This window comes from Uranotaenia lowii, chromosome 3 (assembly GCF_029784155.1).
Source record: "Uranotaenia lowii strain MFRU-FL chromosome 3, ASM2978415v1, whole genome shotgun sequence".
Classification (NCBI taxonomy): Eukaryota; Metazoa; Arthropoda; class Insecta; order Diptera; family Culicidae; genus Uranotaenia; species Uranotaenia lowii.
In genome coordinates this window covers 6056849-6081465 of record NC_073693.1, presented here as the reverse complement: position 1 = coordinate 6081465, position 24617 = coordinate 6056849, and the positions used below count along the sequence as shown (strand labels likewise).

At 37.1% G+C, this 24617-nt stretch overlaps 2 protein-coding genes across 4 annotated transcripts in view; both read left to right on the top strand.

Moving 5' to 3' along the window:
• LOC129755768 (uncharacterized) overlaps positions 1 to 24617 on the top strand; it is a 208657-nt gene that overhangs the window by 133388 nt on the left and 50652 nt on the right. The window lies entirely within an intron of this gene.
• On the top strand, positions 19367 to 21359 carry LOC129750728 (uncharacterized). Its single transcript, XM_055745735.1, has 3 exons — positions 19367 to 21039; positions 21106 to 21295; positions 21351 to 21359. Exons 1-3 carry the CDS (start codon positions 19367 to 19369, stop codon positions 21357 to 21359), a joined length of 1872 nt encoding a protein of 623 aa, XP_055601710.1.

The window sequence follows — 24617 nt, the reverse complement described above, 5'->3', positions numbered from 1 at the left end:
GTTGATGTTATGCAAAATTTTGCGAATTGGTTTGCAGTTGGTGATTTTTTTTCGACCGATTTTGTTTCAACCGTCGGCAAACCGACTGCGGACATAGGGCGTAGGTTTAAGGGTTAAGAACGATTGTGGTTCAGAATAATGAAATTTATGTGGCTTTTATTAGCATTTTTGTTTTTAAAAATCAGAGTAGAAATAGGTCAATTTTTTAATCAAACTGGTAAATTTTTATTAGAGACTCGCCATCGTCTTTCCTTCTGGTAAGGGAAATTTACGGCAGCAGATCAATCAAGGTGGCACCATTCTCACTATCCTCTTGTAACGGGGACACTTCCTTGTAACCGGAGACACTCCAATAGACTATTTACGGCTGCTGGCGAGGGAATTTTCATCGAAATCATCCTCAGCGTTTTATCTGATCTTCAGGTTTCAAAAATAAACAAATTTCTATCACAACATTCAGGTCTAGAACTGTCATTTTCACACCTCAGGGCTGCCATGAAATTTCGAAGTTAATCAGGCAACACCAAAATCAAACGTATCACATTCGTACGAAAACAAGAATACCTTTTTCGAATTCGTTCGAAAGTATCCGTTCGAACGAAAGCCAGATACGCCGTAAACGAGAATAAGGGTGAAAATATTCAGTTAGACTGCCGCTTTTCCAAATCCGAACTGCCGGGCCTTACGCTTAACCCCTGCCATCAGATTTTGTACAGCCACCTTGTCCACCTTTTTTGCTGCAGAAAGCCAGTTTGCCTTGAACTGCTGCTCGTCCTTAGCAGTTTTTTTGATCTTCTTTAGGTTCCGCTTGACAATAGCCCAATATTTCTCAATTGGGCGGAGTTCTGGCGTGTTGGGAGGGTTCTTGTCCTTGGGAACCACCTGCACGTTGTTGGCGGCGTACCACTCCAAGGCCTTTTTACCTTAATGGCAAGATGCCAAATCCGGCCAAAACAGTATGGAACAACCGTGTTTCTTCAGGAAAGGCAGCAGACGTTTATTCAAACACTCTTTTATTTCTTGGTTGACAGTCAAGGAAGCTATGAAAATGCTGCTTTTCAAGCCACAGGTACCATCTTTGCCAAACCAGATATTTCTTCACGAACTTTGACAGTTTCATGTGCTTGAAAATATCTGCTACCTTTCCCCTTCCTTTTGCCGTAAGAAACTCCTGTCCCGGAAGCTGCTTGTAGTCGGATTTGACGTAGGTTTCGTCGTCCATTACCACGCAGTCAAACTTCGTTAGCATCGTCGTGTACAGCCTCCGGGATCGCGCTTTGGCCGTCTTATTTTGTTTATCATCGCGATTTTGAGTCACTACCTTCTTTTAAGTCGATAGTCCGGCTCGTTTTTGGGTCGATGCACGGTTGTAGACGATAAACCCAGCTTATTTGCGGCATCTCGGAGAGAGAGGTTTGGGTTTCGCTTGAAACTACCGGCAACTCTCTTTGTCGTCTCAGCGGCTTCCGGTTTTCGATTTCCCCCCGATCCAGACTTCCTGGCTGTCGACAAACTTTCCCCACACATACATTTGTAACGGTTGATTTGGCAACTTTTAGCGATTTTGTCAACTTTGCGTGCGAGTATTTAGCTCGGATTTTCGCGATGCGAGAGCAAAATTTTGATACGCTGCTTTTCTTACTTGGACGGCGTTTTGACAACTGAAGAGTGAATTCCAAAATCAAAATAGGAGCAACATTCTACACACACACACACACCTTCAAAATGAGGGGTGTTCAGGTTTTTTAAATGCAAAATTGAAAAAAAATTCGTCAAGTTGATATTGGCCAAATTTTGACCGTTTCACCCTTTATAGATACGTAGATTCCGGAACACTTTTCGGCCAATTTGAGAGCCACTGGTCCTCCAAGATAAGAGCAGCTGTTGTAAATCAGTTACTTTGAAATTGTTTCCTATCCACCAGACAGACAGTCTAAGTATTTTAGCAGCCAGACCATCATCGTGAGAACAAAAAAAAAACAACAAATTAAAAAGGCGTACATATTCACGGATATGCCAAAGGGGCGGCCAGTTAGCGTTTTAACTGTTGCTGCTGGAGGGACGTTTTTTTCGGAAATTGCTCTTTCCCGCCTATCGCAGCCACAGCTTGTATGACAGGCCGGCCACTTGACTTGAAACATAAATGATCACCGGGTCCTCAAGATTGGGTCTACACGATAAAAAGTTTGTTTATTCAAACAAATTTTAACCGGTCAAAGATCTTCAAACAAAACAGAACGAAAAAAAAAACAATCAAAAGCTCATCCAAATCGAGCTGAACTGGTTTGGTCTTCGAGTTTGCCTTCTTATCTGATTAAGATTTATGTTATGCTGATGGTTTGCTGACAAATGATGGGCTACCCTACCGGAAGCCGTCGTCGTTGTCGGAAATATTCGTTTATGCATATTCGAGTTATTGATTTCTTCAACGCTTGACGAGTCAACCGGGGCGGGCGGGGTTGTAAAGTTGATTTGCCTAACTGGCTCGATAATTTATCATTTTCCCATTCATTCATCCATTTATGCATTCGAGCATTCATTCAACCATTATTGTCTTGGTTATCCATTGACTGAATGAACTGGGTTTCTTTAGAGTGAAAAGTTTGGGTTTCCGGTTTGTGATAAGATAGGATTTTATTACGTTTTCTGAACGAACTGTCGGGCTCTTTGTTGGGATTTTTATATCTTACTGGGGAACTAACCATATCGGTCCAAACTGAAGGGTGAGAAAAGTTTTACGATTTGATAAAACTTAATTTTGTTTAATGCATTTTGAAAGACGATTCCAATGGTATTTTATATTTATCATTGTAAAAAGAAGGATCTAGAGCTATTTTCTTCTATGTTGTTTTATTATGAGGAAATAAAAATTTCATGCTGAATAATGGGTTTCGAAAATATCCCCTCAATGGCATATCCTATGAACGAGCCCTACTTGATTTTGCTTGATTTAAACTTAGAAATGAGACCATGTGATTAAACTCAAGTAATAATTTGATCAATAATTCATCGCTTTAGAAATCCTCCTAAAAAGATTTCAGTAATTTTTCAACAAATTAGAAGAAAACAACAATTTTTCTAAACTTAATTAATCTTTCTCTGAACCTGTCTCCCACAAAAAAACACCAGAAAGGTATTCATAAAATTTGTCTCAGTTTCCATTTCGTTCCTCCAAGTGCAAGTAATGCATCCAAGAGCAACAGGTTTCAACATCTCAATGCATGCAATCTTCTCGCAGTTTTTTTTTCTTCTTTCGGTATGAAGCTGCCAAAACCATAAGACATCATTTATAATCACGTTCCCGATCCCGTTCTCACTCCGCTTCGGTCCGAAAACAAACTGTCTTTCTTTTAGCATTTTGGCATCCGGCCATAGCTGACTGAAGAAATTCTCCTCCAACCACACTGAACTGAAACAGACGGAAATTGCAAGAGCCAAGAAAGTTGGACGTTTCCCAACACTGAAACCAACTTTTCTTTTTCTGAATAACGATGGTGCCACTAAGTAGAAGTGGAAGGTTCTTGTAAATTGTCTTGCAACGTTACTTGACATCGAGATGGTGCTGCTTGGTGGTTGATATGTCATCGTTCAACATCACAATCATACATTCGCCAGCAACAGTCACAACACAGTTTGTGCCAAGCCACTTGTGATGGTGAGTTTGTGAAAAACCACAACTCGTCATATACCCCATAATGCCAAGCCATTCCACGCCACATGCAAGCATGCATGGTAGCAAATATGAAATTGGTATAAAGTTGCAACTTCTGTCTCCTGAGAAAGCCAAGGGTGGCAACGTTACAGAAAGATAGTATCACTGGCGAGTAAAATATGATTTTCGGGTGACACGAAACGTCAGACGTTTCGAGCAAATTTGCGACGACTTCATAGAGCTTCTTGAAATAAATTTTACTTTGAAACATGCTTTATTTCGTCGAGTTTCGTGGCATACATTCAACGTATGGATTTTTCGAGTTATTCGGCAGATTAGTGAACCAGTTTTTTAGTTTACTCAAATATCGTTTTTTTATGAGAAAAAAAACTGAAATGAAACATTTCATTAGGCAGGTTGCTTGAAAGAACTAATATTTACGAACTGGGCAAAAAAATATGGTAGATATTCCAGAACAATTTGAGCTGATGAACACCACAACTATTTAATGTCTCGTCAGTCAAAGTTTTAGTTTTCTATGTCTATTGGGTCACCAAGCATCAGTATACAATTTGCTTGATTCCTGAAATAGCACAACGCGTATTAATTTTGTGTTGAAGAAGAAATTTTTGAAAATTAAATCGTCCAGGAAACTCAGCTTCCTTTTTTGCTGCCATGAGAAAAAGATAAGTAATTTATGAAAAGAGTTATAACCATTCCAAAAAAAAAAGGAATCCTTTGAAAAGTATTGGATATGGGCAGGCTTTGCTTGCTAGAGCTTTCAATAAATCATGAAACAAATTACCTAACAACCTCATTGGCTACGGTTAAACAACATTCAACCTTCATTTACAGTTAAAAACAAAAGGACAATAAGCCGGTTAGAGTGATATAGACCCGGAATCCATTTTAGCTGTATCTTCAAAACTACTGAACCGATTTTCATAAGTTATACCCATGGCCGGATTAAGCCATCGAGGGGGCCGGGACAATTTTTCTTTTTCTCGGGCCCCTATGTTTAGATTATTTTTTCAAATGCTATCCCAGAGAATACGAAACATTTTAAACATGTAAAAGAACTGGAGATGAGTTCAATATACTGCCATCAAATAGCCTTGTTGTCTGCGTAGAAGATGGTTTGTGGTATCTTCAAATAAAACTTGTTAATTAATCACGTGCAAACATTGCAGAAGAGTTTAGAAATTTCTCAAAAATGAAAACTCTGATTTGAGCTGCAAAATGCAAAATTTAATTTTCATTTTTTTAATACCCCTATCACCAACTAAAATTCTCTGATTTAGAATAATGACCGGATAGATATTTTAAATGTTTATCATTTCATCATTGATCGTCTAGTTTGTGCTTCATCGATAAATATTCACCTTATGACAATTGGGAAGCATCATGAAGATTTGATGTTCAACGTGACGCTAGAAGGTGTTATTCGACGAGCGGTGGGCGAAATGCGGGGCTCGATTTTCAACAGATCCAGTCAACTTATCTGCTTTGCCGATGACATTGATATAGTCGGCAGATCATCTGCGGCGGTGAAGGAGATCTACCGCAAACTGAAACGCGAAGCAGGAAGGATTGGGTTGATGATTAATACGTCCAAGACGAAGTACATGCTGGCCTGCGGATCCGAGACCGACCGAAGCCGCTTGTCCAGTAAATAATAACAAGGTCATGATGAACGGCGACGAGCTGGAGATAGTCGAAGACTTCGTCTATCTCGGCTCACTGGTGACCGCAGACAATGACACCAGCCGTGAGATCCGGAGGCGAATTATCAGCGGAAGTCGTGCCTACTATGGACTCCACAAGCAACTGCGGTCGAGAAGACTTAGCCCTCGCACAAAGTGTAACCGAGCGACGAGTGTTAAGAACCATCTTTGGCGGCGTACAGGAGAACGGAGTGTGGAGGCGAAGGATGAACCACGAGCTCGCGCGACTCTACGGCGAACCCAGTATCCAGAAGGTGGGAAAGCTGTCCGGATACGCTGGGCGGGACATGTTGCGAGAATGCCGGACGACTGTTCTGCAAAACAGGTGTTCGCTACGAATCCGGTAGGAACAAGACGAGCGGGGGCGCAACGAGCGAGGTGGTTAGACCAAGTGGAGCGTGGAGCGTGACCCGGCGAACGTGGGGTGCTCGAGGAATTGGAGAACGATTGCCATGGACCGAGTGAATTTTAGGAATTATGTTCGTCAAGTTATATCGTGAGACGGAATACTATGTAAATAAAAAAATAAAATAACATAAAGATTTGAATTATAGAATACAAAATTTAAAAAAAATAATAAAATTCAAATTTCATAGAGATACAGGGATAAGAGTTTAAGAATTCGAAACATATAAGGTTATACTCAGAATCAAAATTCATTGCCTAAATCATTCCGAAAATCAGGAGAACCTTGAAATTGAACTTCAGTAACTGAAGAAACAACACAAAACGTGAAAATCTCAATGAATTGAATCTGGAAAAAGATAAGATTTAAAACATAGAATTATTCATGTTGAGAGAATCACTCATTGACATTAGCAAGCCGACAATGAGATCGTTTTTATGATAATTAGAGAACGATCATTTGGATATTCAAAATATTTACTTCAGTGTTAAAATTTTGGTTAAATCAGCTGAAAATGTTTCGATACGAATTTCAAGTCTAAGACAGAAATTGGGATGAAAATTCATTAAAGAAACTCAGTACTGTCGATTGGTCCAATTTAAGCACTACAGTTTTTTTATAGATTTGAATTTTCGAAAATAGGGAGGGAAAAGGGTTTTTGCTTTATTTTACCTGTTCTGTACCGAATATCCTACTGGCATGTTTCGATAAAAAAACAAAGAAATTTTTAGGTGTTTTTCCTCATATTATTGAAAATAATCGAATTCTGTTTGCATTATTTTTGCCTAGATTTTGGGTTGAGAGTTTTGAAATTCCTTCACTGCTTTCTCTAGGGAGGCCCCTTAACTTACGTAAGAGAAAAAATATTTTAGATATTATTTCACGTTGCTATATTTTAAGTTTTCATTCCGATTTTCCAGTTTTAATTTCTTTTCATAGATTTTGAGAAATTCAAGAAGTATGATTAAAATAATTTTAAAATTTTTTATCCCTTGGGGGCCCCCTGAGCCGGGGGAGAGCAATTGCACCTATTGCCCCCCTCCCCCTTTATTTGGCCTTGGATTAGTGAGAAAATAATCATTGCATTGATAAGTTTTCATTTCTTTATTGAAAAGCTCTTCTTGCTAAATTTTAAGAACTTAAAAATACACGCAAAATTAGTTTTTTTTATTAAATTAGGACTGAAATGCCTGTTTTCAATACCAAATAAGTAATGTTGCATAAAAATATCTCAGGGATTCTCAGGGCTGAAGACTCATATTCAAACTCTATATTATATAATCAACTGTCGTGCAGAGTGAAAGCCTCGTTGAATAAATAAACGATTCGTGTTATAAATATATTCTTTTTGCAATTTGTGGCAAAAATAGCTCTTGTTTGTTTTTTGAGCTACATAATCTGTTAAATTTAATAAAAGAGGTTATTTAATGATTTTTAATCCCCGTTAGATTATTTGCATTCTTAGTTTTCATTCGGCATACGCCGGAATAAGAAAGATTATTTAAAAAATAATGATACCTCAATTATGCCTAGTTTTGCCTAACAATTAACACATTGCGGACCAAATACGAGATGTTTATCGTTTTTCGCCTGCCGCGAATGTGCTACATACAGAAAATAACTCAAATGTCATTTATTCAATCTTGAAACTATATTCTACAAAATTTAACATAGCACTTATGGATACTAAATTTGAAGAATTTTATTCATTGAATTCGGTTATTTAGAATACCAAATATCGCTGTTTTTCAGCTTCAATTCATCTTGGTTCTTAATGTGTTAATTATGCTCACATTATTCGCACGATTTTTCACCGCAGCCACTTCGATACCAAATTATGCTCTCATTTTGATCCTACTTTTTAAACAATGAAAGTGAATGAAACCACAATGATGACAGGTGTTGATTTTGCTATCGTGATATTTATTTGCTATTGATACCTTACTTTGGTATTGGTTCATCATCAAATTTTGGCATATTGATACTTTAATGAAACATCGGGTAAAATGCAACACTACACTTTTGGCACTGATAGCTTATTTTTGCTACTGGTTGCTATCGGAGGCATCAAAGTCTGCTCAAGATATCTGCCCAAGTAACAATTTAAGTTTTATGCCAACCTTCACAGCTCGCTATTTCCTAAAGCTTCTGCATAAGCCAAAGCGCATTCTATGCTTTAGCACAATTGCTTTAAAGCTAACATATGGACTAGTTGGCCCTGTTTTGATATCGTCTTTAAAGCTTATTCTATAAGCTATAATCTAACATCCAACATAATAGTTTTATTTGACCTTATAGTTCATAGCTCTCTTAAGACTATCCACAGTTCTTTTAAAACAACGTCATGGAATCTGGAATTTTAGTGTAAGTAGCACAGATCAAGCCTGGCTTTTTTGATTTTCATTTTTGTTTTATGAAGACTTTCCCATGACATCCAATTTTTAAAACGGGTTTATTGTAACATAGGAATACTTCATTTATCGTGTATTTTAAAAGAGCCCTGACAGTTTTGCTAAAAGTTGAATAAAACACTATTTTAAAAGTGTTGTTAAAAAGTAGCAAAAGTATTGCAAAGGCTCAATAATACATATACTTTCCGGTTTTTATTAGAGCTTTAATACCTGTTTTAATAAAGCACTCAATGCACTTTTAAAACTAGCGTTCAAGCCAAGTTGAAAACTGTTTTATTGGAGCATTGAATGTAGGCATGATAAAACTAAGTGACAGATGGTTTTACAGTCGAAAAGAACGTATACACGCTTAAACTGATATAAATTAACGCTATGTCTTGAGGATTAAACTCCATTCGCACTGGATTCAATTGCAATTGTAAGTCGATGGATACTGTCATTTTATGAACTACAAATACTCTTTTTAATTTAACTGAAAGAGCATTCTTAGAATTACTAATAAATATTATTCGATCAAGAACAAATTAATTGTCTAATACATTTATTCTTATTGAATCACAAAAAAACGTTTATTCACAGTTAGTACTTTTATTCAAACCCCAAGAATTCAGTGATAAATAATGTGGACTGATTTGCGGTTCTATTGAAATTTGAGTGCGGATGAAACAAAGTTGTTCTTATTTTTCATATGAATTTAGCTGTGTTGATTTATATAATTTCGAGAGCCCGTTTTCTCAAAGCCATGACTCAAATCCTTTCAAAACAGGTTCTACTATCTAAAAAAAGAGGTAAAATGTTTAAGCGTGTATTAGTTCTTCTCGATTGTCAAATCATCTGTCACTTAGTTTTATCATGCCTACAACCACTGTTGCAATAAAACAGTTTTTCAACTTGGCTTGAACGCTAGTTTGTATTTTATTGAAGCTTTATCAATACTTATGCAATTTTTTTGCAACACACTACCGAAAGTGTTTTATTGAAGTTTTAGCAAAACTTTCAGGGCTCTTTTAAAACACACCATAAATGAAGCATTTCCAATGTTACAATAAAACCGTTTTAAAAATTGGATGCCATGGAAAAGTCTTCACAAAAAAAATAAAACTCAAAAAAGCCAATTGGCTTGAACTGTGTTACTTGGGTGGGGATATTTGAATGAATTGTTATGATTTTCCATACACTTCCGCCAATCGAGGATTCATTGATTCGGTTCCAAATTTTTATTGCTATTTCTGGTAGAAAAATCAACCAAAAAAGGGGAGGCATAAAAATATATATACAAAGCTTGCAACGGTTTAATGTATACCATCTCTTTTTCAAATCAAGAAGTGTTTGTGTTTCCTGGAGCTTGTCCTTAAAATTACCTTAAACATTTTTTTTGATCTTAGGACAAGCTTTGCACATTGTCCTCCTGTATGTATGGATGTATGTATCTATGAGAACCCACCAGTGGCTGGTAGGTCTTTCGATCCGAGGCGGTACGGGAAGTCTCGATCGCACATTCAAAAATTGTTCATTCTTAACCCATCAACAATAATTGCAGCACAACCAAGGGGTCCGTTACCACTGGTTTGGGACAGGTTTGACTCATCTCACTCCCTTGCAACTGTTCGAAACAAATAAAGAATCCTGAAAAGGTACCTTAGCAGCCTACTCAAGATTCCAAATTTGCCGAGATACTCCGGCTGGCCTGAACCCACAATCCATTGTATATCAGTCTTCCGATTGTTTAATGTCCTGTTCATTCCCCCCACTAAACCTCACAATAGAGTTAAGCTATTTCATTATATAATTAATTAACAATATTGTTTCATATCTTACCTTATTACCACCTGCAATTCCATTTTATAATAGTTATTTTCCCTGTTTTGAAAGTAACCCGAGAATCTCTTTAAAAAATAAAACAAATAAAAACAAACAAAATCAATCGCAATTCTTTAGTCTTTTGAAATAAAATAACATAGTCGAAAAAATAAAATATTCTTATTATTTCATCATAGCTTTTAAAATCTATAATGAAAAAAAATTGAGAAGCAGCAAACTGTTATGGTCGCAGCAAGCCAAGGATTGATAAACTGCACTTTGGCAATATCATGAAAAAAACTTCCCCAAACCCGCGATCGCTAGATTTTTTTACCTTTGTTTCCAATTTTGAATCTTTATGGATTTTCATACTCAATATGATGCACTTCACAACAAAATTTGCGCTTTACACAGATTCATTTCAAGACGGAATTGCAGATAGTAATAAAAAAAAATATTGCAAGGAACGAGCTCACCAATTTATAAGCTGCTAAATCCGCATCGGCTGGCAAACATTCTCATTAGGTTTCTTCCCACTATTTGATGTATTACAATTCATTTTATCAATCAAAAAACACGCAGATAAAGTCTGCTTCATTTAATATTGGAACAAATTCTTTTGCTCATTGTGGCGCTCCTAGTGGACGGATTTGGAAACTTTTTTCACCCACGTGTCGGGAAATTCATTACCTTTCACCTTGTATTTATGTCATAACACCAAACGATGGCTTTTTGTAAACAACCGCCATGGAACCATGGAAGCCGAACGGAGAGATCAAATTGTGCACAGTTTTCTTACGAGTACGAGTACGAGAATTTCTTCGAAACAGCAATGAATAATTTTTTTAATTTTTTTTATGAAAGAGTAAAGAAAATGCTACATTTGTATGAAAAACAAATTATGAATTCGTTAATAAATGACTGAACTACACGCAATTGTTTGTGTTCCAATATTAAATGAAGCAGACTTTACATCCGTCGAACTTGGTCAACACTTGGTCGTACAGCTTTCGAGCACGGATTCTGGCCACATTGTTCTGCTTCAGCGTCCGATTTGGCTGTTTGCTGGCTCGGAATGACCTTATTCCTTCCCGGAGATGAATTCGTCGCACCGTACTGTGAGCGGCCTGGAACTTATTGGCCAAATCGCGGTCTGAAAGATTGGGATTCCTCTTGACGGCCTTGATGACTTTCCCACGCAGTTTCCGGTCGACAGTTCCACTCCGACGCTTCGAATGCGGCTTCCGAGCCGTCGTCAATGTTTCCTTGTACTGCTTGATAACACGTCATACGGTAATTTCTGGGCATTTTAAGCTGTTTAGCTAGCTTCGATGCCGACAACAATGGATTTTCAAGAAAACTGTGCACAATTTGATCTCTCCGTTCGGCTTCCATGGCGGTTGTTTACAAAATGCTATCGTTTGATGTTATGACATAAATACAAGGTGAAAGGTAATGAATTTCCCGACACGTGGGTGAAAAAAGTTTCCAAATCCGTCCACTAGGAGCGCCACAATGAGCAAAAGAATTTGTTCCAATATTAAATGAAGCAGACTTTAATGCAACATATTTCGTAGTTTTAAAACATAAGTTAATTGGATTGATCTCGCCGAAACTTCTAATGGAAGAAACTTTGCTATTGTTCATTTTAAGCTTTCAAAATATCCCATCGCTCGATCCGTCTAATTTCAGTCTCCAGCTGATTTGCGACCACTTCTACACTTTATTCTAACACTGATACTCAACATTGTTTAAATAGGTGTCCAAACAAATAAAAGAATTTAAATTTCCTCACAAAACAAAACTTTTGGAAAAAAAATTTACCGGAGCACAAACTTTTCCAAACTTCACCGTTCAAGCACACGCCTACTTCCTCCAGCTTTGCACATTGTCCTCCTCTGCAAAAAAAAAAATTAAAAAAAGTTATAAAAAAAACAATATCGCCAACCAAAAATAACTTCGCCTCAATTTTCTCAAGTTGTTCTCAAATGCACATCAATTAAACTTTCATAAGGTTATGATCATTTAGAATCCGGGCAGTTACATACGTGTGTATTTTAAAAACTATTCATTTGATCGAAAAACTTTCTATGGAGGAAATGAAAGTGTTAATATGATAATTAATGTAAAATTATAAAAAATAATAATTACCTAGTCGTTGATTTCAAGAAATACTCTTATTTTATCATGAAATCTTTTTTATCTTTGCACACTTTTTTCAGTCATGTATTGATCTATTATTTTTACCACAGAAGCAAAACCTTTACAAAATCATGCCATATTACACAAATTCATCTGGAAAAATTAGTCTTGTTGGAACCTTTTCATAAGTAGGCATCTCGAAGAATTTGACCTCTTAAATTCGAGTTTTACATAAATTTCTTTGTCAATCAGAACACATCTGTCACATTGCGTAAAACCCGGTTGCACGGATTACGATCCATGGAACTGTTCATTTTTAGTTATTTATTAGTTGAGGGGTCCGCATTAAGTTATCCCCAATAACCATAGACTTTTTACCATAATTGAGATCAAGGGTTCCACTACGATGCTTGGTTTGAACTTCGTGAGCATCCTAGAGTGGCTTTTAATCATGTCTTTTTGCATCGTCGAGATATTTAAACACACGTAAAATTAATATATAGTCCTTTTCATATACAACAAAACGCTGCTAATTTTTGCAAATCCAAGCTCTAGTAACAAATTTTGATAATCAATTTTTATTTAAGATGTTTCCCGTAGCTTACCGAATTTTAAATGAAATTTAAAAATCTTTCGAAGTTAAACCACGAAGCAGTAGAACCGTTAGTTTACTTCATTTTACACGTAATTACCCTATTACAACAAAAACGGAAACAATACGAATTGGTGGCACATATGGTTTTTGAAAGCTTACAACCCACTCGCCATGCTTGGTCGGAAAAGCATTGGACCCTCATCACGTGGTGGTGATATATATGGAAATATATTGCTCTGCGAAGGATTGATAACAGTTTGAGCCTGTGGTTAGTTGGAAATTGCATGAAAATTGTTTTTTTCCCAACAAGTAAATTTATCTTTAAAGTAAATCAAGAAAGTTCTAGGCATCACGCAAATGAAATAAATAAACTTTCACTCAGCAGTGCTCCGGCGTGATTTCCGGTAAAGCTGTAGAAAGTGTGGAACATAATCCGAAAATTCGCTTCAATTTTATTTCTGTCTCTATATTTTACCAGACCACCATTAGTTGGTAAATCTGATGAATGACGAGACGGTCTCTCGCCCAGAGCATTCCTATACCCTAAGTACACTCGATTTACTGCTTCCGTGAGTAAAATAGTGCTTCGACACAAGAAAGCGACAATGTTTATCTAATTGAATTAGTTCGTCTCAGCAGCACACGGAATGCTACCAGAAACCATCTCGTTCTGGGGTATTGCGAGTCTTCTGGACGACTTGGAATTGTAATTGTCAGGCTTGTACCCACAAAATTTAAAGTGTGTGTGTTCCTGCAGTTCTCTTTAGATTTCGAAATCTAACCTTTGATCCATTGTACTCCCAATTCCCCAGTATTAATTCGGATCAAATTCCACTCCCTTAGAAGATAGTTTCCATTTGGCCCGGTCTAGAGCCCAGCTTTCTAGTCAGTTCCTCTGTAACTTTTCCAAGGGATTTTGTTGCTTCCAGCAGGAAAACTTGCCACATTCCTGGCTTCTGATTTCGCCGAGAAAGTTGCCAAGAGCGAGCGACGAGGGTGAAATCGTTTAAACAACCCCAGGTCGTTCATCGTTTGGTCCAGTTACAGTGCGCACTCAGCAGAGATTCATCAAAACACAAAACACAAGGCGACATCGTTGACGTTGTAAATGGTCCAATTACGAACTTGGGCAGCAGAGATTCGCGTGACTACCACGCGCCACTTTCCGGGACCTTTTGATAACCTTAACCATTAAGTTTCTCTGAATTATCTTAAGGCTTCTATTCGTATCTACGAATTCTTGCAAGGAGAGAGACATTCGTTCCAGTTATGAAGATTTTCTACGTCATTTGAAAATATAAAAAATCTGTTTGAAATTGTTTGTTTTCTCTCAAGTTATGATTTTGATTTTAATATAAGATTGAATGTTAAAGTGATTTTTGATGGAGTGTGTCGTCTGAATCCAATGAACTAAATCAAAACCAAATAAGATAAATGTCATACCGATGTCGTAAAGTTTCTCTAGCAGAACAACCTTTCGGAAGTTAGACAGCTTAAAATAACCGGAAATTTAATTTTCATAGTTCGTTTTTTTTTATTTTCGAAGCGCATAAAATTTTTATCATCGCTTATAGTAAAGTTTGTGTGCTGAGTAACATTCAACAAACGGTATCACTGACATCGCTTAGTCTGCTGGAGTAAAAAATACCGAAAGATGAATTTTATGATCCCGGCAGCATATCGACAACAACCAATCCGGATGTTAGACGGGTGCCTCCAGACAAACGCATATCCATCCATATACCCATCTAGACACATATTGTTTGCTTTGAATGTGCGATGCTTATCCTGCAAACGTTGCTCGGTCCTTGAGGGGCAAATCGATTGGAAAAAGCTCACGCCGCCGCACAGTGGTTCAAAATCAAAAAAAGTGGGAAAAAATTAATAAAAATCTATTTTGTTAAAGATTATAGGCGGAAAGTTGAAAAAAATAATAAATTGGAGTTTTTTTCAAAGTTTGCTATTTTTTTCAAAAAGTACTAAAACGAGGTTTGAGCTTTATACAGGGAAATTGAATATTTTTCAATTAATTATGAATATTTTTGTTAAAACTAAGTATGCGCTCCTAAATTTCTGTAGGTTAGTTGGATAAATATTAAAACTGATGTTTTAAGGTGAATTCGCATTTGTATCGAAGCAAACGATGCTTGTTTAACTCTGTATAAATACTTTAAAATTTGCATTTTTAAACCAAACAGCGTTCCACTCAATGACATCGTATTCAAAATATAGCAAAAACTAGCAGCTGATTTTAAGATATGTTTTTGATGAGGCTTTCACCTATCTAACGGTGTATAATTTACCACGGCGATCGGCAGCGCACGCTTTTTTTTTGCTTCCGAAAAATAAATAGAGTAAATCGAAAAAAATTTATCATCTAATTTTGGGATTCCAATTAAGCAAAACTTTATTAGTTTATGATATTAAGGACGTTTTTTATCTCTAAACTGTGAATAAGATTATAATACATCACTTCTGTATAAACATTTATAAATTTTTAAAGGTTTATATGCTTTTTTAAGTTGTTTTGGGCTGAGAATAAAAAATCCTATTTTTCATTCTTGCGTTAAAGTTGTCGTTCATGTTTGTTTCATAGAAGGTGTGAAAAAAGTCCTAGAAAATATTTAAATACATCATAACGTTCCTAGAATATTGGAGAATCGATCCCAGCATAAAAAATTTGTTTGTCGCTGACTTGAAAAATGGACTTTTTTCCGGCTTTTTGGGGATTTGAACCACTGTGCGCCGCATGCATTTTGATCACAACCAACTCGGGGACGTAGTAGAAAACGACGATGCTACATCCATAGTTTTTTTTCTTCTACAAAACGCTTCGTTGAGGAAAACACACACACTCCCAGCGCTCTACGAGAATGTAAACGAACATGGAAAAACAATTTCCAATATTGTGTGTCATATTGTAACGTAGACAAGTTAAACAACTTACGACCAGCTGATTTTTGCAGTTATAGCAGATGCTCTCCATCCGTATGCTTGGAATTGGAGCTAATTTGAAACTGAAGGCATTTGAATGTCCTGAATAAAAACGAGGTATTTTTATCAGATTTAAACTAATTTGCCTTATTTCAATTCACTACTTTTATGCACTTCAAATTACCTTGATACTCCGTTTCTAATTTGATAAGGTCAATTCAATAAATACTCAAAAATATCTTGGGAGAGTTGATATAGTCAAAGCTGATCTTCGAACTATCTGAATAATTTTGAAGCATTCCGAATTGTCAAAATTGTCAAAATTGTCAAAATTGTCAAAATTGTCAAAATTGTCAAAATTGTCAAAATTGTCAAAATTGTCAAAATTGTCAAAATTGTCAAAATTGTCAAAATTGTCAAAATTGTCAAAATTGTCAAAATTGTCAAAATTGTCAAAATTGTCAAAATTGTCAAAATTGTCAAAATTATCAAAATTGTCAAAATTGTCAAAATTGTCAAAATTGTCAAAATTGTCAAAATTGTCAAAATTGTCAAAATTGTCAAAATTGTCAAAATTGTCAAAATTGTCAAAATTGTCAAAATTGTCAAAATTGTCAAAATTGTCAAAATTGTCAAAATTGTCAAAATTGTCAAAATTGTCAAAATTGTCAAAATTGTCAAAATTGTCAAAATTGTCAAAATTGTCAAAATTGTCAAAATTGTCAAAATTGTCAAAATTGTCAAAATTGTCAAAATTGTCAAAATTGTCAAAATTGTCAAAATTGTAAAAATTGTAAAAATTGTAAAAATTGTAAAAATTGTAAAAATTGTCAAAATTGTCAAAATTGTCAAAATTGTCAAAATTGTCAAAATTGTCAAAATTGTCAAAATTGTCAAAATTGTCAAAATTGTCAAAATTGTCAAAATTGTCAAAATTGTCAAAATTGTCAAAATTGTCAAAATTGTCAAAATTGTCAAAATTGTCAAAATTGTCAAAATTGTCAAAATTGTCAAAATTGTCAAAATTGTCAAAATTGTCAAAATTGTCAAAATTGTCAAAATTGTCAAAATTGTCAAAATTGTCAAAATTGTCAAAATTGTCAAAATTGTCAAAATTGTCAAAATTGTCAAAATTGTCAAAATTGTCAAAATTGTCAAAATTTTCAAAATTGTCAAAATTGTCAAAATTGTCAAAATTGTCAAAATTGTCAAAATTGTCAAAATTGTCAAAATTGTCGAAATTGTCAAAATTGTCAAAATTGTCAAAATTGTCAAAATTGTCAAAATTGTCAAAATTGTCAAAATTGTCAAAATTGTCAAAATTGTCAAAATTGTAAAAATGGTCAAAATTGTCAAAATTGTCAAAATTGTCAAAATTGTCAAAATTGTCAAAATTGTAAAAATTGTCAAAATTGTCAAAATTGTCAAAATTGTCAAAATTGTCAAAATTGTCAAAATTGTCAAAATTGTAAAAATTGTCAAAATTGTCAAAATTGTCAAAATTGTCAAAATTTTCAAAATTGTTAAAATTGCTAAAATTGTCACAATTGTCAAAATTTTCAAAATTGTGTTTGGCTGGTATTAAATGTCTTAAATGTGTTTAATGTCTTTTATGTCTTTAATGTCTTAAAGTTTTAAATGTCTTAAATGTCTTAAATGTCTTAAATGTCTTAAATGTCTTAAATGTCTTAAATCTCTTAAATATCTTCCGCGTTTTAAATGTCTTAAATGTCTTAAATGTCTTAAATGTCTTAAAAGACTTAAATGTCTTAAATGTCTTAAATGTCTTAAATGTCTTAAATGTCTTAAATGTCTTAAATGTCTTAAATGTCTTAAATGTCTTAAATGTCTTAAATGTCTTAAATGTCTTAAATGTCTTAAATGTCTTAAATGTCTTAAATGTCTTAAATGTCTTAAATGTCTTAAATGTCTTAAATGTCTTAAATGTCTTTGTTTAGGTAAAAGCTAGCGAGTCAGTGGTAGTGTAGTAAAGGTAGAAGAACAGACATACGTCAAAAGTTGATCACCCGAAAGTGATCTAAAAAGGCTTTCATGAGAAATATGCTCTGTTCAATGCAGAGCGCAGAGCGTAAATAATCTCAGTCCAAGTTTATGCTTATTCCTCTCCATACTTTTCACCACTACAAATGATTCATTAGTGTAGGATAAACAGAATGTTCTTTATTTTTTGATACTCTGTTCTCCCATTAGCCACTTTGTACACAACACAGTTTGTAACACAGTCCAAACCAATCCGTCGCCGTGTAAACACCCCGAGCAATAAACCCCCAATCTAAGTCGAAATAAAGTAGTTTCAATTTAAGTGAAACTTGTTTGAGTTTTTAAGTAAATCGCGAGTTCTAAATTCGGTCCGAAATAGTGTTCCGGTGCCTAAACATTTGGTCCTTCGAGCCGGATGACCGTCCGGAAAAGTGGTTCTGGAACATAAAAGTCGGACTTACGTGAAGTTGAACAGCAGCAAAAGTGTGAACCATTTTGTGCTCACAAACCCGCCATAGCGCTACCGGACAATCAAACTAAAAGTGATTGTGCTTAAGGACAATAAAATTGCATTCCATTTTGAAAGGCCACCGCTTGGCTTGGATGCAATTAAGTGCATCGAACAAAGTGTCAGCCATCGCGATATCGGAACAGTTCTACCGGATACCTGGAGCATAGCCCGAAGTGAAGTCGATACCTGAGATTGATTGGTCAGCAACGTAGCAGAGATCAGCTGATTTTCAACCAGCTCGACGCAGCATTCGGAGAAGCAGTTAAAAACAGAAATTTAAGCAGGAAGTATTGTTGGCTTGATGCATGCGGCCAAAGAAAGTGCTGTAATAAAGAATTGTTTGTGAATTGAATCTTTTAGTTGCATAAAGTGTGTGCCCTGTCCGTAACTATAAATTGGTCTTGGTTTATTATTGACATTTTTTACTTTGCAATTTTTCACTGGTTGTGCCCACTCGCTGCTGTCAATATCGGGTTGCTAGTCTCGGTAATTCGCGTCGCGATCGGATGGAACGTTGAGTTGATCAAAAGTAAGTGCAAATACCCTAAGTCAGAAGCACATAAGGTGCAAGTCAGAAGCACAGAAGGTGCAAGTCAGATATTGTGGTCAGAATTATTCAGTACTGGACGGATTGGGTCCAAGGTGTTTGAGTTTGTCAGAAAATTCAAGTTTGCTGAAGAATTTAAGTTTGAGTCGGAATTCTTGTCAGAATCAAGTTTGATTTGTATGAATTTAAGTTTGAGTTCGAAACTTGTCAGAATTAAGTCTGAATTAGTTTGTGTTGGAAACATTGTCAGAATCAAGTCTGAATTTGTCAGAAAAAAACAAGTTTGTTTGAGTTTGAGTTGGAAAACTTGTCAGAATTAAGTCTGAATCAGTTTGTGTCGGAATTCTTAAGTGAATATTGTCGAAAATCCTTTTCGAAACTTATCAAAATTGAGTCTGAGTCTCAAAATAAGCTTGCGTCAGAATTCTTGTCTGAATTGTCAGAAACCTGGTCTGAAATATTGTCAGAAATTAAGTCAGAAGAGATCTTGTCAGAAATCGAGTCTGAATTCAAATCGTCTGAAACATTGTCAGATATTAAGCCTGTGTCAGAAACAACGTGTTAGTTTAAGGACTTGTCTGTAGGTACAAGTCTGAATTCGTCAAAATTTTGAAGCCTGTGTCAGATAACAAAAAGTGTTGCAATGTCGAGAAGTACGCTGAAGGCTTTGCAAAAACGTGAGCGGCAGTTATATGTGATTTTTGATGGTACTGATAGATTTATCCAAACCTATCACATCGGTAGTGATCGGTGTCAATTAAGCTCGAGGTTGCAAGTTATTGATACAGTATACAGTGAGTTTTTCGAAGTACGGAGCAAGATTGAAATGTTGCTGGATGAAGCGGCCGAGAAAGAGCAGAAAGATGCTGACAGCGAAGTCAAAGGGGAGATTGCAAAACAGCGCGAAGAAGAGAACGACAAAATTCTGCAGCAGTTTGATGACCGATACTTTGCTATTCGAGGTGACCTCCTTAGACTTCAAGGCGATAAGGATGCCTTAGGGGTAAACACAACCAGCAACAGCCAGAGTCAGTCTGCGTCAGGGAATACGTCCAGAGTGAAGCTGCCAGAGATTCGTTTGCCGTCCTTCAGCGGAACAATCAGAGAATGGGTTACGTTTAGAGATTCTTTCCGTAGTCTCATTCACGACAACGAGCATCTGACGAAAATGGACAAATTCACTTACCTCCGTTCCTCTCTGCAAGGTGATGCACTGAAGGAAATCAACAACATCGAGCACATCGAGCTGTCAGAGGCAAACTACGACGTCGCCTGGAAAATGTTAGAAGTCCGCTACGAAAACAAAAAGCTAATTGTCAAGGCTCATCTCGACGCTCTCTTCGCCCTCGAACCGCTTAAAAAAGAGAATTACGACGGTCTGAACTTCCTCATCAGCGAGTTTGAGAAAAACTTGATGATGTTGCAGAAAATCGGTGAGCCAACGGAGTCTTGGAGTACAATTCTAGTCTACATGTTGTGCGCTAGACTAGATTCTGCAACATTGCGCCAATGGGAGACGCATTACGGGTCTAAGGAGGTCCCAACGTACGAAGAGCTGCTACTGTTCTTGCAAGGTCACAGCTCAGTTCTTCAATCAATCACCTCTGCAAGAAGTCCACCATCCGAAGCACGTCAGACAAGATCAACAGTTTGCCATACAACCATCCGATCGGATTCACGATGCCCGTTCTGTACCGAAGCATGGCACTCACCGTTTCACTGCCAGAGATTCCTTCGATTGAAGATATCAGAACGTGTTGAAGCCGCCAATCGAAGTCGAGTCTGCCGAAATTGTCTACAGCCTGGTCATTTTGCGGCGAACTGCACTCGTAGCAGTTGTCGATTATGTCAACAAAGGCATCACACTATGTTGCATGCTACGCGATCCTCCGTTCCGAATCCGTCGAATCCGAGACTCAGTCAACAGTCAATAGCACAACCCTCTAATCAAGAAAGCACCCATATTTATCCACAGCAAGCCTATCAACAGCAAAGTCACACCATGCCAATAGTTACGGAAACACACACTCTATCACAAAATGCAACACACAATTCACCAAATACAAACATACAATTCGATTCGCCAACGCCAAGCACAAGCCATAGCTACGTAGCACTACATGTTAAGCCTGCATCAAATACTCTGCTTCCTACCGCTCTTATCAATATCAAAGACCGCTACGGTAACGCTCTGGTAGCCAGAGCCCTGTTAGACAGTTGTTCGCAACATTGTCTAATGACAGAAGAGTTTTCGAGAAAGCTGAAGCTCGAAGAAACACCCACGTTTTTGTCAGTCCAGGGTATTGGGTCGTCTGAGTCAGTGTCAACGAAAACCATACGTTCTGAAGTCTGTTCACGTTCGCCAAAAATCTCGGGTTTCAGAGAAACCATACAGTTCTTCGTTTTACCAAAACTTAAGCTACAAATACCCAAAACATCGTTTGATCCGTCACCCATGTCGTTTCCCGATTCCTCTTTGCTAGCTGATCCTTATTTCTACGAATCAAAGCAGGTCGATGTCATCATTGGTGCGGAATACTATTTGGGTCTGTTGACGAATGATCGAAGAAAGGTTACGAAGAATGGTCCCACACTCCATAACACAGTTTTTGGTTGGATTGTTTCAGGTCGAATAGTCGATTCTCCGCAAAACGTGTCACACAATTTGGTTTGTTCCTTAAGAAAGTACAGAAGCAGCTCACGTGGTTCTAAGAGTTCGAAACATGCCGCGTGGAGATCTCGAAATGAATTGAAGCACCCACAGTCAGAGTTGAAGCGGAACGTTTTGTCAGTACCCTACCTAAGAATGAGTCAGATTTGTGTCAGTAACGATTCTTGTAAGTCAAATGAGTCGATGCACTCAACTAATTTTGAATTTTCCCCCCTGAACAAAAAGTCAGATTGCGTCAGATATTGAATTCAAGTTAAGTTCAACCTCTTAGGTATTCTCGATCTCCCTTAAGCCCACACGTTTGTTAAGAAATCCAACGAAATTGAAGTGAAGCACAAGTTTATTCAAACCCCAACTCGTTTTAAGATTCGAGAGTTCCTTAAGTTTCGTATGAGAACATGAAGACCCGTTTGGAATGCCTTTTTGATTAAGTCCACATTACGAATCAGACCGTTTGAAGAAACATACTCTAAAAGATTTGAAATCATCCATATCGTTTGAAGTCCCTAAATATCGGTTGAAGAATCCTATAGGGTCGAGAATTCCTTCGTCTAAAGATATCTCAGTTAAGCAAATCGTTTGAAGTAATACTTTACTTCGGCCTAAACAGTGATCTGATTTATGATTCATCGTTTGAAGTAAGAATCACCCAACGCTTTACCCTCAAAAGGAGGTTAATTCTACCCTGTTCGACGTCAAAGATTCCCGAAGATGTTTAACAGGATGTCATCATCTGAAAAGGGTGTTCAGAAGAAGTAGGGGTCCGTGCGGAGGTCCACCACCTCCGCATCCAGGGAAGTGCTATATTCTCTACAACAAATACAAAAAAATTATGCACTTTCCCTTATACACAGGCAAATTTACACCATATGTTGGTCCGACACAGCCATCGGTACAGCCATCGAACCCTAACCATCGAGTCCACAATCCATCGAAGATCCACACCCACCGGGCAGATTCGAGCATCGTAGTTCTTCACAAGCCATCTACAGACGTCGAAAACGTGAAGCCAGCTATATTCAGCGCAGCAATCTTTTGGAAATCGTCTCTCCATGTCCCGCTAAATAGGTCAGCGGAAATGATCGCCATTGGTGGTCCAAGAGCTGCCCTGAAAGCACAGCTTCCTGTGTGTTGCCAACCATGCAGCTTGCGTTTACCAACTCGTGCCAATTACGCCGTCCAATCTATCAGTGGGCAATCGACACGCCAGTTGCAAGTAGACAGCAACAAAACCTTCGATTGGAAAAGAAATGCAAGCATGACAAAAACGAAGTTGCGCCAAATAAGTGTTAGTACCTACATTATCACACCAATTGAATGATGCCCTGCGAGCACCCAACTCTGTCCCTGAACCGATTCATCCCTGAACATAATTCGTCATCGTAAGCAACGTATCATCGTACGAAACAGCTGCCAATTTTGGTACAGGATCCACCAGTACAACATACAACCGCAACATCGAGTCCCTGGATGGAAACAGCCAGAGTGTCAACAGCAGCATTCCAAATCCACAGCAGCACTTATGGTTCTGGAATGAGAATTATCTTCAGATCACTGCGTAAGAATCGACAGTGTTGATGGTACTTACCTGCATCTTCGGTTCGACAACACTCGCAGCATAGCACGAAGCATCACTAGGTCCACCAGGTCTCCAGGATTGTCAGGCAAACAACATTCATCCAGATTGCTTCGTCACTCTATCCATCATCACACGGAGAGAGACAGCTGCAAAAACAAAACACAATCAGCCTCGCCACCTTCAGAAGGAAATTCGTCGACAGAAGTGTCGTTCTGCAGAGATTTCGCCGTACAAAATGCATATAACTAACCTGCGCGATTCGGGTTGCCTTTGATAGCAGCCACAGCATCGGTTCCCTCCGGAACAAACGAAAACACCATCCAGGTCAAGCGGCTGCGATCCAATATTTCCCAACAACACTACCCACACCCACACTACACTACACTACACTTCACAGTAGGAGAATGTACCTGAGCAAAACAGAACAGATAAACCTAAAGTACCGTTAGAAATTTTGCAGTTTGTAGTGATGAACACAAAGCCGATCCCGTTTCATTTGTTTTGAAATGAGATTTCAAGGCGGGCGGCATATGTTTAGGTAAAAGCTAGCGAGTCAGTGGTAGTGTAGTAAAGGTAGAAGAACAGACATACGTCAAAAGTTGATCACCCGAAAGTGATCTAAAAAGGCTTTCATGAGAAATATGCTCTGTTCAATGCAGAGCGCAGAGCGTAAATAATCTCAGTCCAAGTTTATGCTTATTCCTCTCCATACTTTTCACCACTACAAATGATTCATTAGTGTAGGATAAACAGAATGTTCTTTATTTTTTGATACTCTGTTCTCCCATTAGCCACTTTGTACACAACACAGTTTGTAACACAGTCCAAACCAATCCGTCGCCGTGTAAACACCCCGAGCAATAAACCCCCAATCTAAGTCGAAATAAAGTAGTTTCAATTTAAGTGAAACTTGTTTGAGTTTTTAAGTAAATCGCGAGTTCTAAATTCGGTCCGAAATAGTGTTCCGGTGCCTAAACAGTCTTAAATGTCTTAAATGTCTTAAATGTCTTAAATGTCTTAAATGTCTTAAATGTCTTAAATGTCTTAAATGTCTTAAATGTCTTAAATGTCTTAAATGTCTTAAATGTCTTAACCCTTCGTTTCATAAAGTAACAAATTTGCAACAATTAATGTATGGAAAAAGTGAAAAATCGTATTTTATTTTAATTTTTTTTCTTAATGTACTCATCATTTCCAACTTTTTGAAATGATTTTTAAGGAAAAATAAAAAATCATGAAATGAAGGGTTAAATGTCTTAAATGTCTTAAATGTCTTAAATGTCTCAAATTTCTTAAATGTCTTTAATGTGAAAAAAAACATCAAAAAATTGATATAACTTCCTACGTACCTTTTCATCTCTCCGCAAATGAAATCGCGATGAAGGACCACACAAAACTGCACATTAACCTAGATTAATGAATCATTGCATTGTCATCTAAATCTTGAAAGACGCGGAACCCTACGAAGAAACCTAATGAAACGACTCGCGCGCCAGGAATGCAAATCACGACCGAAAGCGATCAATTTCATCGGAACGTCCAGGTCGTCATTCGTTGGCACAAGTGCACTTCCACCTTTTTCAGAGCGCGAGGTAGCAGAATGGCGGCCGCAAATCGCTAAAGCAAGCTGCAATGATTTTACTT

What these genes read in the sequence shown, in the direction of transcription:
- LOC129750728 (XM_055745735.1), top strand. Translation starts at nt 19,367, where the DNA reads ATGTCGAGAAGTACGCTGAAGGCTTTGCAAAAACGTGAGCGGCAGTTA. An exon ending in CAGGGTATTGGGTCGTCTGA is followed by an intron (nt 21,040 to 21,105) that starts GTCAGTGTCAAC and finishes CTCGGGTTTCAG; the next exon opens with AGAAACCATACAGTTCTTCG.